We start from the raw sequence: 13,276 nt of genomic DNA, 5'->3' as shown, positions 1-13,276 counted from the left end.
TTGTGATTTGAATCCAAGAAAATGACTCCCAAGACTGTCTGACTGACTGACTGACTCACTTGTATGGATGAACTAAACATGTGCTCACAGAGAGCTTTATCTGGCAATCTTTCACGCACATACTCATTACAATATATATATATATATATATGTAAGTATGTGCTGTTGCCACACAAAGCAAGTTATTATTATTATTTTTTAATTATTTGAAATTATTATTATTATTATTATTATAGATACATGTTCTTCCACACATATCTTAATTGTTGTTATCCGTAAAGAATCTTTTAACGTACATGCCCTCGTTGCTCCTTCATCAATTCAGCCAAAAACGTCCAGTTCCATAATAAATACTGCTCTCTCTCTCTCTCTCTCTCTCTCTCTATATATATATATATATGTATGTATGTATGTATAAACGAGATGTTGAGTGCGATCTGAATTGTTAATCAGATAATCAAGTGGTGATTAAATTAGAGAATAAGATTTCGTTGTTAACTAATAAATAAAAATCTCTTGAATTAAACTATGATTAATTTATTAACTAAGGTATTACAATTGAACCCTATAGTTTAATAACATTGCTTTCTTTTTCAAGCACCGATCAATCGTGCGCGTGTGTAAATATGCATTGTTTATATATATTATTATTGAGTTGCCCACGACACTTGTATTTATAGCAAAAGCATCTCTAGAAGGATTTACACATTTTTATCTTATTATATTTACAATAATGGAAGGACAGCGACCATTACAAAATTTCAAACAAACCAAACAATTATCAGAATAATTTAGGCATATCACATACACATATACATACATATATACATATTACTTGAATAGTTCACATCGCAAAAGCAACGGTTTTATATAATATAGTGTAATCCTGGTACCCTGTCGGGCTCTTTGAAAGCGACGTAAGATAGAGCTCTGTCGGTCTCCAAGCCCCACCATCCTTCCACGTGCATCGCACGCGCCGCCACCGCCCCTTTAACGGCGTCGCCGCCTCATAGAGTCCCCCCTCCGAATGCGATCACTACGATGCGCGTGTATAATAAATCAACAGATTTTGTAGAATTTTTATTCTTAATTTAATTTTTTTTTAAAAAATATCAAATTTAATATTTATTTTTTATATTTCATCAGTCCGTCCGCTTTGAGGTCATATTTTACATTTTGCATTTTTTTTAAATATTTTTTTATTAATATTATAAAATATTAATGATTGTACTATTTTAATATAATAATTAATATTAAAAAATTTACAAATAAATAAATAAAATTAAGTCTAAAAAGTGGTATTATATTAAAAATATCATATTTAACGTCTATTTATATCACAATTTGAATTTTTTATTATTATTATACCCAAACAAACAAACAAACCCTAAACTTAACTCAGCTCTGCTCCATCCACCACCCAAGAATTGGTTGCAATGGATAACGACAAATGGCCTAACTGTTCCCTCTCCACTGCACGCAATGGTGACGGAAAATACAGTAGAGGATGGGTTGGGGTGGCCGTACAATCTTTTATTAGGAATTTCAAAATAATAATACTACTAATAATAATAATTTTAATTTTTTATTTAATTTATAATAATCTTTGATATGCAGATTAGCTTCGCTGCCGTAGTTTTGTCGTGATTGGATTAAGGAAGTGTTTTTTATGTTTTTCTTTTGGCGGTACTCATCATCGCGTCGCTGTCGATGACGCATCTCGGCCGTCCATTTCTCTGCGGTGCCCGTCGGTGCCATCATTGTACAATTTGGCAGTGGCCTGGCCTGGAGTGGGATGGGATGGGCTGGGCTGGCCATGTCAACAAACTCTCCTTTTCCTTTTCATCCCAACAGCGACATTTGCGCGCGTCCTACGTGTCAGCCTTTCCGCTTCACGTGTCGCTTTCATCACTCCCGTAGTTGACCTCACGCGCGGTTGGGAGCCACGCTCGCTGAAGAAAGAAGTTTCCTGCCACTTCGGTAAAAGCTTCGATACGGCACCGTATCGATCAGGAAATTTGCTCACGACAAGAAAGGGAATAAATGTAGTAATTACACTGATCGATGGATTAATTCGTCGATATGGAAATAGAAATGAAATGAACAGTTTGGTTAGTAGAAGAAAAATTAAGAAGGTTACAGAAGATATATATATATTGTACGGACGGACTACAGTCTACAGCCTACTCTGTTTCAAATTTAATTTTTAGCAACTTTTTTTTTCTGAAAAATTAAATAAATAAATAATTAATGAAAATTCAGGGGGAGAGATTAACGTGAACGCTGGCGGTTTTGGTAGAGTGACAGACAGGGCAAGTGTGGAGAGCTGACCCGCAGGAAGTACAGAGGCAGAGGTGCCTGCAAGGCAAGAGTAATACGCATGACTCCTCTCTATCGCAGCTTCTGCACATCCGATTCATGTTGGTTGGAGCAATGCATCCGGCGTTGATGCTGGTGGAATAGTTGCGTTGGAACGCTGCATCTGTTGAGGTGATCTCGGCGAATCTGCGCCGGTCGGTTTCCTCGAAGTTGCTGCCGCAGCTGGACTGTGCGTCGTCGGCTAACTCCGCCGCGTCGGTGCGGCGGCGCTGGTGGTGGTTGTGGTCGTCTTGGATTTGTGCGAGGACTTGTTCCAGGTTGCATCTCAGAGCATTTGCGTTGGCTTCGTTTGTTTGCGCCATGTCTCTCCATATTTGATTCTCGACGCAGAGAGATTTCACTTTTTCCTCGAGCGCGCAGTTTAGTTTGCCTAATTTTTCGAGATCTTCCTCTTTGGCTTTCAGCTTTTTCAGTATGTTTTCTTCAACCGCCGCGGCAATTCTCCGAGAGTATTTCTTTCGCCGGTCTTCGATTTCCATTCTCACTTTGTCAGTCTGTGAAAAAATGTTGTCGAACACGATGTTAATTATCCTAATTTATTGATCGATGGATGGATTTGATAGAAATGCTAACTTAACACTACAGTTACGTACGTGTTGAGCGATGAACCGATCGATTTCCAATTGCTGCTGTTGAATTTGAAACGAGATATCTTCTCCAAGGAAAGTAAATGAACCGCATCGATTTGTCGCAATCTGATTCTGGACAGCGCTCGGGAATGAGGAAACCATAGAATCGCTCGCTTCTTCTCTCGACCGCTTCCTTGGAACCGGAACATACGTTAGACCGCTTTCAGACTTCACAGCAGTTTTCACCGGAAAACCACCGGTAGTCGCCGTACCGTACATCGGAACCGCAATTTCCGTCGCCGTCGTCGTTCCGGACAAAGGAGCCACCACTCCATACCCAATCGGAACGCCAAACACGTTTCCATTTCCTTCAACACCACCATTCGTTGCAAACTCTCTGCAACAATCCGATCGAAAACATGAATCTCCATTTCGCTGAACGCCATCACACTTCTGGCGAAAAAAAAAAGAAAAGATATATCCAAACCTACCTGTTGCTAAGAATCTGCGTCGGAAACAGATTACGATGCCGAGCTTGAACCGCCATTTGAAACCGATATATCGTCCAGGTTTCTCTCAATCAATCACAGAGGATTTTCCGGTCTCAGCCTCTGCTGTTGAGCGTCTTTGCGCCTGTCTTTATTTCTTCTAAGAAAATTTTGAGAGTAAAATCTGAGCTCTGCCTTTATATTTATATTGGTTTGTGGACACAGAGACAATAGTGTGAGCGGAGGCATAAACGGGTATCGGGTCGGATTCAAATAATTTCGGCGGCCCGACCCGAAAGCAAACCCGTCGACTCGGAATTTCTGCATATGGTCGGCTTAAGAATGAATAAAGGCAATCAATAATACGTTGATAGTAATTTAACACTTTCCATAATGGGTGATAAAGTCAGCTTAAGGACATGGTGCTGATGTACGAAATCTTTTTTTAATTAAATTTATTGGCTGAAATTTATTTAAATATTTTACTCCATTCCTAAATCAAGAGAATAAAATTTTGGTAAAATTTATTATTATAGCTACTTTTGAACCAAAGATAAGAATATTATATATATATATATGAGGTTGAAAATAATGTAAATTAAAAAAGAAAAAGTTTCTTTAACCTATGATTTTTTATTTTTTTTCCTTGATTATTCTTTAGATTTTTATCTGTTGATATCTATTTTATTTTGTTGAAAAAAAATATTTAAATTTTAAGATATTACATGTAACATTTACATTTGTACATGCAAACCCATATTTTCAATACAAAACCAAACAATATCATTATGCCCAATACATGTATTTAATATGATTTGTGTCTACCATTTTTTTATTTAAAATATTATATTTGAATTTAATAGATTACATTTAATATATATATATACATATACAGATAAAATTAAAATAAAAACAAACAACACGATTATCATTATGCTCAATATAAATCTCTATTCATACAACAAATATATATTGACGGATATTTTGGTGTGTTCTTTTATCAAATTTAAAATTTTTTTACTATTTTAAATTTTTTTTTTAAAAAATATTATACTAAAAGTTATTTTTGCATTCGAAATATCGTATAAAATTTATTTATATTATATCATACTATTATACTAATTTAAATTTTTTATTATTCAAACTGCAAATTCAAAATATAAATTTTCCAAACAAATACACTTGTGTATTTTACTATTTTTGGACGAGGAATAAAATGATATATTTATATATATATATTATATTTTATATTATTTTTAATGTCAACTATTTGTAATTTTATTTATCTATACTATTTTTTGTCTTTATAAATATAGTTTATAAATTTTCGTTCAATAGAAAGTGAATATATATAAATAAATAAATAAATGACACTACTTATATTGAAATATTATTATACGTTACGTACAGGTCTTATAATGTAATAACTTCCCTTGCTGTACAATGTTACAATATATTTACATGAAGATTAGTCTTTGTTTGGTTATTATTTAAGTTTGACTTTTAATTACAAAAATAGTTCCATATAATAGTTTATAACAAAAAATATTGTTCATTTGTATCGAATAATGTGCAATTTTCTTTCTTTTGATTTATTTCAAATATTATGCAATATTTTTAAAATAATTAATTATATTTAATTTATACATCGCACTTTATCTCGTCGTATTATTGCTCTCTTCTATCACATAATTTTTAAATTAATAATTAATTTGAAATCAAATGTTGAATCATATTTAAAACCAAAGAAAGTATATTTTTATAAAAGGATGTTGATTTGATTTTAAAATTCAAACCAAACATACCCGATTGTTACAAAATATATTAATAATAATATAGATAAATAATTATAAAACTAGGAGTGCGTTCTTTTTGTATTATATTTTTAAATTGAATATTAGGATTTTAATATGAGAAAATATATATTTATGAAAGAATTGTGAAAATTAATTAAACTGTAAATTTTTTTTTTTAAAAAAAAAAACAATGAAATGCAATGCTAATATTTAAATAATTGAGTTATTACAGTTTGCAATGTTAATTCATAGTATTTCATACATAGACGATAAGGAGGTGTCAAGAGTTATTAATTAATAATTTGTATACATTTTTATTGTATTATTATTAATATATTTTGTAACATTTTGTTCATTCAATAAACTTATTACATAAATCCCGGCCGAACCTAATACCGTGCAAACCAGGTTCGACGAAAAAATCACACCATATTTAGCAGGTGACCTGAGGCGTCGGGGGTTTGAACCCATTACTCATGGTCACAAGTTCAACTCTTATACCGGACAATATTATTATTATTATTATTATTATTATTATTATGTGTTGGATCCCACATGAATAGTACTAGGTGGGTGGGTGCGCAATGTTGCCATGGCGCCTTATGGCTCCAATTTCCGATTCATGTTTCTTTGTTTTCGTCACCAAATCCACCAAATTTCTTGTGATCAATTAAGTCACTCTAAGAAATTTATTTATTTTATTTGATTTTATTTGATTTAGCAGATTAAAAAATAAAAGTAATTGCAATTATCTGTTTTGGTTTGATCTCACTATCATTCATTTATTTTATTTAAACTTTAATTCACATAGATAGAGCCTTGAAAGTGACTTTAGGGCTTTAGGCATGAATAAGACTATCAAAAGCCCAAAATGTTTTGGGCTAAAAATTACAAATACTAAAATATCAACCCAAAAGATTAGGCCCATTAAAGCCATACTGGACTATTTATTTTGGGTTGTCGGAAAAAACAGGAATATGGCATGACGTGGCGGATGGTGATTGGTGGAGAAAGCTGAGGGGGCCCGATAATGGCCGACATGGTTTGATGAGGTGGAGGATAAGTTGAAAATTTCATATATCGAAGAGATTGGGGAATTTGGGAAATTTTGCAGATTCCAAATCCTAAACCCTATCAAGTCAATCCTGAAAGGCTGTTCAAATTGATCGTTGCATTTCGTTTGCAATGGGTACTGCTTTGGTTTCGGTCAGTCAATTGCCTTTCGGTCTAGGAACGAAGCTGATTTCGAGCAATTTTACCGGTGGTTCGGTTTCGTCGATTGGATTTTCTGTCCCCGCCGGTAAATCTCCGGCTTATACACGGCGCGGCGGCGTTTTTTTTACGAGAGCTTCGGTTGCTACCGAGGAGAAGACTGAAACGAAAGCTGCGGTGATCAGAATCGGCACTAGGGGAAGGTACTGTTCCCTCTATTGTCATTTTGAGTTTGAGCTTGGTGCAAATGCATTTTGTGAGATTAAATTGTTATGTTGGAGCTGAAGAATCCATCCATTTCATTTTGGAATTTGGAAAGTTTGCTCGTCGCCTGAATTGATTGTGTATTAGTTTTGATAGCAACTAATAATCTGCATAATGTGTTAGCGCAGCCATTGCAAAGTTTCCTAGAGAAGCATCCGGAACAGTTTTTTATTCCTGAAAATTTTATCGTATATTTGTATTGTTAGCTGTCTTTGTAAAAATGTAGCATATAATCTCCACTCCTAACAAGTAAATTTTGACAATAGGTTTGAAGGTAAATGAATTTTGCATAGAATGTTATATGCTTTTATGGTAAATCATATGGATTATGTGTGTTTTGGGCTATCGAATGTAATTATATATCCAATCTAATCTGAACAAGTAAACATGGTCGAAGTTCATTGAAGTTTTGGAAGCTATTGCAGAATCCAGACTGTCTCATTAGGTTGGCTTTGGAGGCTTCTTGATTTGTTAGCTAATGTTTTAAACTTATTGCAAACTTGCGTAGGACAGCCCACTGGCTCTTGCGCAAGCCTATGAAACCCGAGACAAACTCATGGAGTCGCATCCCGAATTAGCTGAGGAGGGTGCAATACAGATTGTGATCATTAAAACCACAGGCGACAAAATTCTAAGTCAACCACTAGCAGATATTGGTGGGAAGGGATTGTTCACAAAAGAAATCGACGAGGCGCTCCTTAATAGTGAGATTGACATTGCTGTGCACTCTATGAAAGATGTTCCTACGTATCTACCGGATAAGATAATACTACCTTGCAATCTTCCCCGGGAGGATGTCCGGGATGCATTTATTTGTTTAACAGCAGCTTCTCTGGCTGAACTCCCCGGTGGGAGCATGGTGGGCACTGCCTCACTGAGAAGGAAGTCACAGCTACTTAATAGATATCCATCACTTAAGGTAAATGACTTGTGGAACTTTCAGCACATCGTAGGCTTCGTAAAATCTTTTAAGACCTTTAATTTTGCATTGTTCATGGTTAATCGTATGTTTACTTGTGGAGAAAAGCCCTTGGTTAGATTTAAGTTCTTGATTAATGCATTTAGATTATGGAATCATTAATCTGGATGGATAGGATTCATTCGTCGGCGTAACTTGTTCAAAGTGATTATAAGCCCGTGAAGCAACTTTTACAGCGTTCACTTAAGATATTGTATTCTGCAATGGTGCTCGGTAATTTTGTGTGTTTTGAGGAACCATGCTAAGGCAGTTACTTCCAACAGGTGCTCGAGAATTTTCGAGGCAATGTGCAGACAAGGCTAAGAAAATTGAACGAGGGGGTTGTCCAAGCAACATTACTGGCACTGGCAGGTCTGAAGCGTCTGAACATGACCGAGAACGTCACTTCGGTGCTGTCCATTGATGACATGCTCCCAGCTGTTGCTCAAGGAGCTATTGGGATTGCCTGTAGAAGCGATGACGATAAGATGGTAGGTGATTTTCAATTATGACTCTCGAAAAGACCGAGTAAATTTTCCTCATTGTGTGATTTCGGTTATTGTTGCATCAGGTTACCTACTTGGCTTCATTAAATCACGAGGATACACGATTAGCTGTTTCGTGCGAGAGGGCCTTCCTAGAGAAGCTTGAAGGATCGTGTCGCACGCCAATTGCTGGATATGCAAGCCGGGATGAGAATGGGAATTGCATTTTCAAGGCTTTGGTAGCCTCACCTGACGGGAAACAAGGTAAGGGATCGATGAAAGAAGCATCGTTAATCACGAACTAATTTGCATAGAGTAATCGATATTGGACTGATTTCTTGGTTGATTTGCAGTACTCGAAACCTCTAGAGGAGGTTCGTATGCATACGATGACATGATAAAGATGGGTGTGGATGCTGGTGAGGAGCTTCTGTCGCGGGCCGGCCAAGGTTTCTTCGATCGATGAGTAGCCGAGGGTTGGTGCCTGAATTTTGAAGTAAGTTCATTTTTGGTGTGTTGTAGGATGATGAATGTTAACTGAAGTTAGTTAGCTCCTTATTCTTTCCATCATGTGCATCTTCTACGACTGCCATTTCTTGGCTCTAAATTATCTGCCTTTTTTCTTAACGAAAACAATCATACACATTTTTCATAAAATATTAATTTATTATTTTTATATTTTCTATATAATTCTACGTATTTTTATATTGATTTGTTTAGAAATATTTTCATGTGTTTTATGTTGCTATAGATATAATGAAACATATTTAATATATAGTATAAACAACTAAGGGTTTGTTTGTTTTGTATTTTAATTTGAAAGAAAAGTTTTTTACAGTATTCAAAAGTATATTTTTTAAAAAGAAACTAATGTATTAATATTTTTAGAACAAATCATCGAATAGCACCAAATAAGTTAATAATGAAAAAATAAAAATAAAATTGTTATAATTTTTTCAAATGTAAAAGTTGATCGGTTAACATTATAAAAACAACAAATATACATAAACCAACTGTGTGTAGAAAATATATTAGAACTTATCTTAAACTTAAAAAACAATTTTTTTTTATTCATAATAATGTTTTAATTTTTTTCTTCTATAATAGTATGTTGTATCATATAAAATGAATAATGCAGAATAAAATTAATAAATATACAACAATGAAAACTAGCGAAATCATATAAGCAATCATCAAGAAAACAGAAATAGGTAATCAATAAAATGACTTGGCAGCAAATGCATAGAAGAAGTAAAAATAAAATATTGCTATTATAAGATACATAAGAATAGGGTTTGTTTTAAATGGTCTCCCACATTTTGCGACAGATTTTTTAAAATAAAATTGTTATATAATAATATTTATTTTTTATTTTAAATATATAAAAAAAATTATAATAATTAATTACATTTAACATATGTTATCAGATGTTTATTAATATTACAGTTATAAGATTCGCTTAAAATTTTTGTTATAGAATATGTTATCAGATGTTTATTTTTAATAGTTTTTAGTTTTAATTTTTTTATTTAAATATAGTGCTCCCTTTATGTTTGGGGTGGACACAATAGTGAGGTAAAAATATTTCTAGACCAAAATACATTATTGCGAAAAAATTGAGATAGTTTTGTAAATAGATAAGAAATTGATACTTAAAAATACGAAAATGATAAAAATGAAACTATTATTTTGGAACGAAAAAAATATTTAAAAATCAAAATCTAAAGTGGCATATTAATAGAATGAGATTAGAAATAAAAATTTATTTGTTTTGTTTGTTTGTGATTTCAGACGGAACAATACTTTTAATAAAAATATATATATATTGATTTTTTTTTTATAAAAACATAATATCAAAACACAATTTAAATAAATATTAATTTCAAATCACAATTTCTCTTTGTTTCCAATGATATGCCTTATAACAAATAAGCTGTAAATAAAAATAAATATGGACCCAAAAATGAATACAATGCAGTAGTATAATTTAGCCGAAGGCCCCAAATATGACAGATAGATAGTAGGGCTAAGAATACAAACAAGCCAAGCCAAGCCAAGCCATGCATGCTCTTACTCTGTTCTCTTTGCCACAATACTCTACTCTAATAACCAAAAAAATAAAAAGAAAAAGAAAAAGAAAAATTGAATCACCTTAAAAGAGAATTGGCTAATAAGCAAAGCTAGGTAAGCAACCATTCTGCAGTTCTTAGAGGCATATGATAATTAATTGTTTTATTTTGTCTTCTTGATCAAGGTGAGAGTTATGCACTGAGCATCATCCTTCACAAAGCTCCACCATATGTATATTAATGGGGCAGCCGACGCATGCCAGAGCGCGCATGCATCGATCAATCCGTTATAGGGAGGGAAGTCGAGCATCTGCAGGAGCAGCCTGAGCCCGAATCCTATAACTGCCACCCATAGCTTCATTGCAGCAGGGGGGCGGATGATGGCTGCCCAAAGGGCCCATATGAGGAGTTGTGCAACAGCCATGGCGCCGCAAACTTTTGCATTCCAATCTGCCGGAAATTTGGAAAACAAATATGTATGATACAAAGAGGATATAAAGGATAGGACATTCAAAGTGCAGACACAAGTAACCGATAATGTTATGACGGTGGTTGAAGATAAAAGAGTCGATGAAAATACCAGAATCCATCTGATAGTTGTTAAGGTAGAGAATGTGGGTAGCTGTGAATGAGAGTAATGGAGCAGCAACCATGACTCTAGCAGCATCGTCCCTTAAGTCGAAGCTTCTTATCAATGCCAGGGTAAGTGAAAATCCAAGTAAAGCAACCCCGGAGGAACATTCTAGAATTCTTGTCAAGTACATGTCGCTGCAAGTAATATGTTGATAAAAAAATAGCAATAAATCAGGCATAGCAAAACTGAAGCATACGACCATATCGGGAAGTCATGCTAATGCAAACAGGCAGACCACAAGCATTATTGTACACAGAGTGGGAGAAGATTAAATTCAATATACAAAGCATCTCAGTTATTGCTTAAACCGGATGAGATAATTGAAGGAAAATCTAACCGGCTGTGGTAGACTGCAGTCCAAAAACACGAACTCATGGACAAGAGCGCATAGATAGTCCATAGGCCCCTATAATCATAGAATGGCGTGTTATCACGTCTCTGCGGCAACTTGTAGTTAACGTGGAAGAGAAATTTATCCCATCCATGGTAATGCAAAGCAAGATTCAGCACGGAAAAGGCAACAGAAACTGGTTCCTAAATAAATCCAGGACCTTATATCAGATGTATGTTTCAAATGAGAGGGCAGAAACACATCAACATAGATCTTAAATGGTCAAGAAATGAGCAAAAAGAAGGCAACCAGCAAACCTGGAAGCAGTAAAATTGCTGAAAAGGCCATTTTCCATTATATTTAACAGGCCCTAAACCAAGTAGAGCTTTTTCCTTTTCTCTTTCAGCCATACATTGATGCTGGCACTCACTCTGGCAATACCATTGTTTCAACTGCAGATAAAAAGGCTTTTGCATATACCAAGGGCCATCAATAACGGAGGATGCGTTCGAAGATAACTTGCAGTGTGAGAAGCACCTTTCGCCAGCACAACCCGTTACCTCACATTGTTCTACGCACACCCTAGAATCCACACAAACTAAGATTAACATAATTAAAACTTAGGTTGCCTTTTCTGTGATTTTCGTGCTCAATGTTTAGAATTTGTTTAAGGACAAACAGAATATTCTATAATCTTGTCATATTCAGCCAAACAATTAACTTAGTATTTCAGTCCAGCAACATATGATAACTTTTAGGAAGCAGAAATCCTTGAATTAACCCAATTTATGAACAAATAAAAAATTTTTTACCTATATAATGGATCCGAATCACCATTGCTGGCTTCATATGCTCTAAATAGGGAAGAAAACAGCAGAAGGCAAATTATCAAGTAGTCAAGTGCCATCTGATCAGACAACTGTAAAGAACAGAGTCAGGTAACCGAAGCTTGGAAACAGAGAAGAATCGGAAGCATTGTTTGAACTCCCATAAACACAATGCAATGCGTTGCTATTACTCAACATAGAATGGAATTCCCCACAATACAGTCATGGATGCTGGCGATAGATGGAAGCAATACAATAATGCACATTTAACTTGGATATCCTGACTGAAAATAGAGAAATCGTATCTAAAGTTACCAAACTCTGCACAAGGTAATGCATTCCACTCGAGTATCATCAATACGACACGGCATTGCAGAATTTCTTCTACTATTTCCAACAGAATTACATCAAAACATCCAAAAACCTAGAAAAAAAAAATAAAAATTCTACATACGAAATATCGGTGATCGGTCACAAACACAGCGCGACAAACACTGAAAAAAACAGCAGATTACCGGTTTCAACATCCTTCTTTCACTTACCGATTTTCAGCGAGAAGCTGGTGACCTAATCATGAAAAGGGGGTTGTTTTATGTTGTTATACGATCCTCCGAAAGTACTCCGGCGAGCAGCCGCGTTGAGATCCTGAAGTGCGGCACGAATGACAGAGAAAGACGAAGAAGAAGACATAGAATCAGGGTCATCAAGTTTCCTCAGCGAAAGAAGGCTACAATTATGGAGGCACCGGACACCTCACGCACTCTACTTTTTCTTCTCCATCTCGTCAGTTACAAGTGTTCGTACCTTCCGGGCCTTATATATTGGGCCATTTTCAGAACTTCTTTAAATACTCCTTAACATATTTTGTAAAAATTTAATAAAAATGTATATATATTTATTTGAAATTTTATTTAATTTTCAAATGAGAGTTACTACTATTGTTGCCATGTCATTAAATAAATCCACATATAATTATTCCTGGGGGCAATCAAAAGGATACAGATACCTCTAATCCGTCGCAATTATTATAAATAAAAAGGATTAGTAATATTAATATGCTGAGCATGTGCAGCACAATCAACGACGGACCGAAGATCCTCCCAATCGCCGCCCTGTCTCAAGAATTCGCCGACGTCGCCGGCGGAAGCACACGCCGCCTGAGGCCCGCCGCCGGCGGCCGGAATGTCATCGCGATGATGACGAACACTCGTCATCAGCACCGCGTAGGGTCTGTCGAAACTTATGTAACTACCGCCGCCGCTGC

The 13,276-nt window shown here is 35.1% G+C and overlaps 3 protein-coding genes across 4 annotated transcripts; 1 reads left to right on the top strand and 2 right to left on the bottom strand.

The window, feature by feature from the left end:
• Positions 1-2,065: 2,065 nt before the first annotated feature.
• LOC127255008 (probable BOI-related E3 ubiquitin-protein ligase 2) lies at positions 2,066-3,616 on the bottom strand. Its single transcript, XM_051280411.1, has 3 exons — positions 3,440-3,616; positions 2,973-3,345; positions 2,066-2,873 (listed from the first exon to the last, which is right to left on the bottom strand). Exons 1-3 carry the CDS (start codon positions 3,493-3,495, stop codon positions 2,259-2,261), a joined length of 1,044 nt encoding a protein of 347 aa, XP_051136368.1. The 5' UTR covers positions 3,496-3,616; the 3' UTR covers positions 2,066-2,258.
• A 2,700-nt stretch (positions 3,617-6,316) lies between these two features.
• Positions 6,317-8,829, top strand: LOC127254510 (porphobilinogen deaminase, chloroplastic). Of its 2 annotated transcripts, none has more exons than XM_051279642.1 (5): positions 6,317-6,647; positions 7,222-7,627; positions 7,951-8,157; positions 8,238-8,415; positions 8,505-8,829. In XM_051279642.1, exons 1-5 carry the CDS (start codon positions 6,418-6,420, stop codon positions 8,615-8,617), a joined length of 1,134 nt encoding a protein of 377 aa, XP_051135599.1. In that variant the 5' UTR covers positions 6,317-6,417; the 3' UTR covers positions 8,618-8,829. The 2 variants fall into 2 exon arrangements, with proteins under 2 accessions (XP_051135599.1, XP_051135600.1); XM_051279643.1 differs by having other exon boundaries at positions 6,508-6,647; positions 7,217-7,627.
• A 1,286-nt stretch (positions 8,830-10,115) lies between these two features.
• Positions 10,116-12,833, bottom strand: LOC127254508 (uncharacterized). The gene is made up of 6 exons (XM_051279639.1): positions 12,555-12,833; positions 11,998-12,104; positions 11,503-11,767; positions 11,192-11,388; positions 10,801-10,988; positions 10,116-10,670 (listed from the first exon to the last, which is right to left on the bottom strand). Exons 2-6 carry the CDS (start codon positions 12,090-12,092, stop codon positions 10,384-10,386), a joined length of 1,032 nt encoding a protein of 343 aa, XP_051135596.1. The 5' UTR covers positions 12,093-12,104; positions 12,555-12,833; the 3' UTR covers positions 10,116-10,383.
• Between the last annotated feature and the right edge of the window lie 443 nt (positions 12,834-13,276).

This window comes from Andrographis paniculata, unplaced genomic scaffold, assembly GCF_009805555.1.
Source record: "Andrographis paniculata isolate CXL003 unplaced genomic scaffold, ASM980555v1 Contig52END, whole genome shotgun sequence".
NCBI lineage: Eukaryota > Viridiplantae > Streptophyta > Magnoliopsida > Lamiales > Acanthaceae > Andrographis > Andrographis paniculata.
This window is presented reverse-complemented; position numbering and strand designations above follow the sequence as displayed.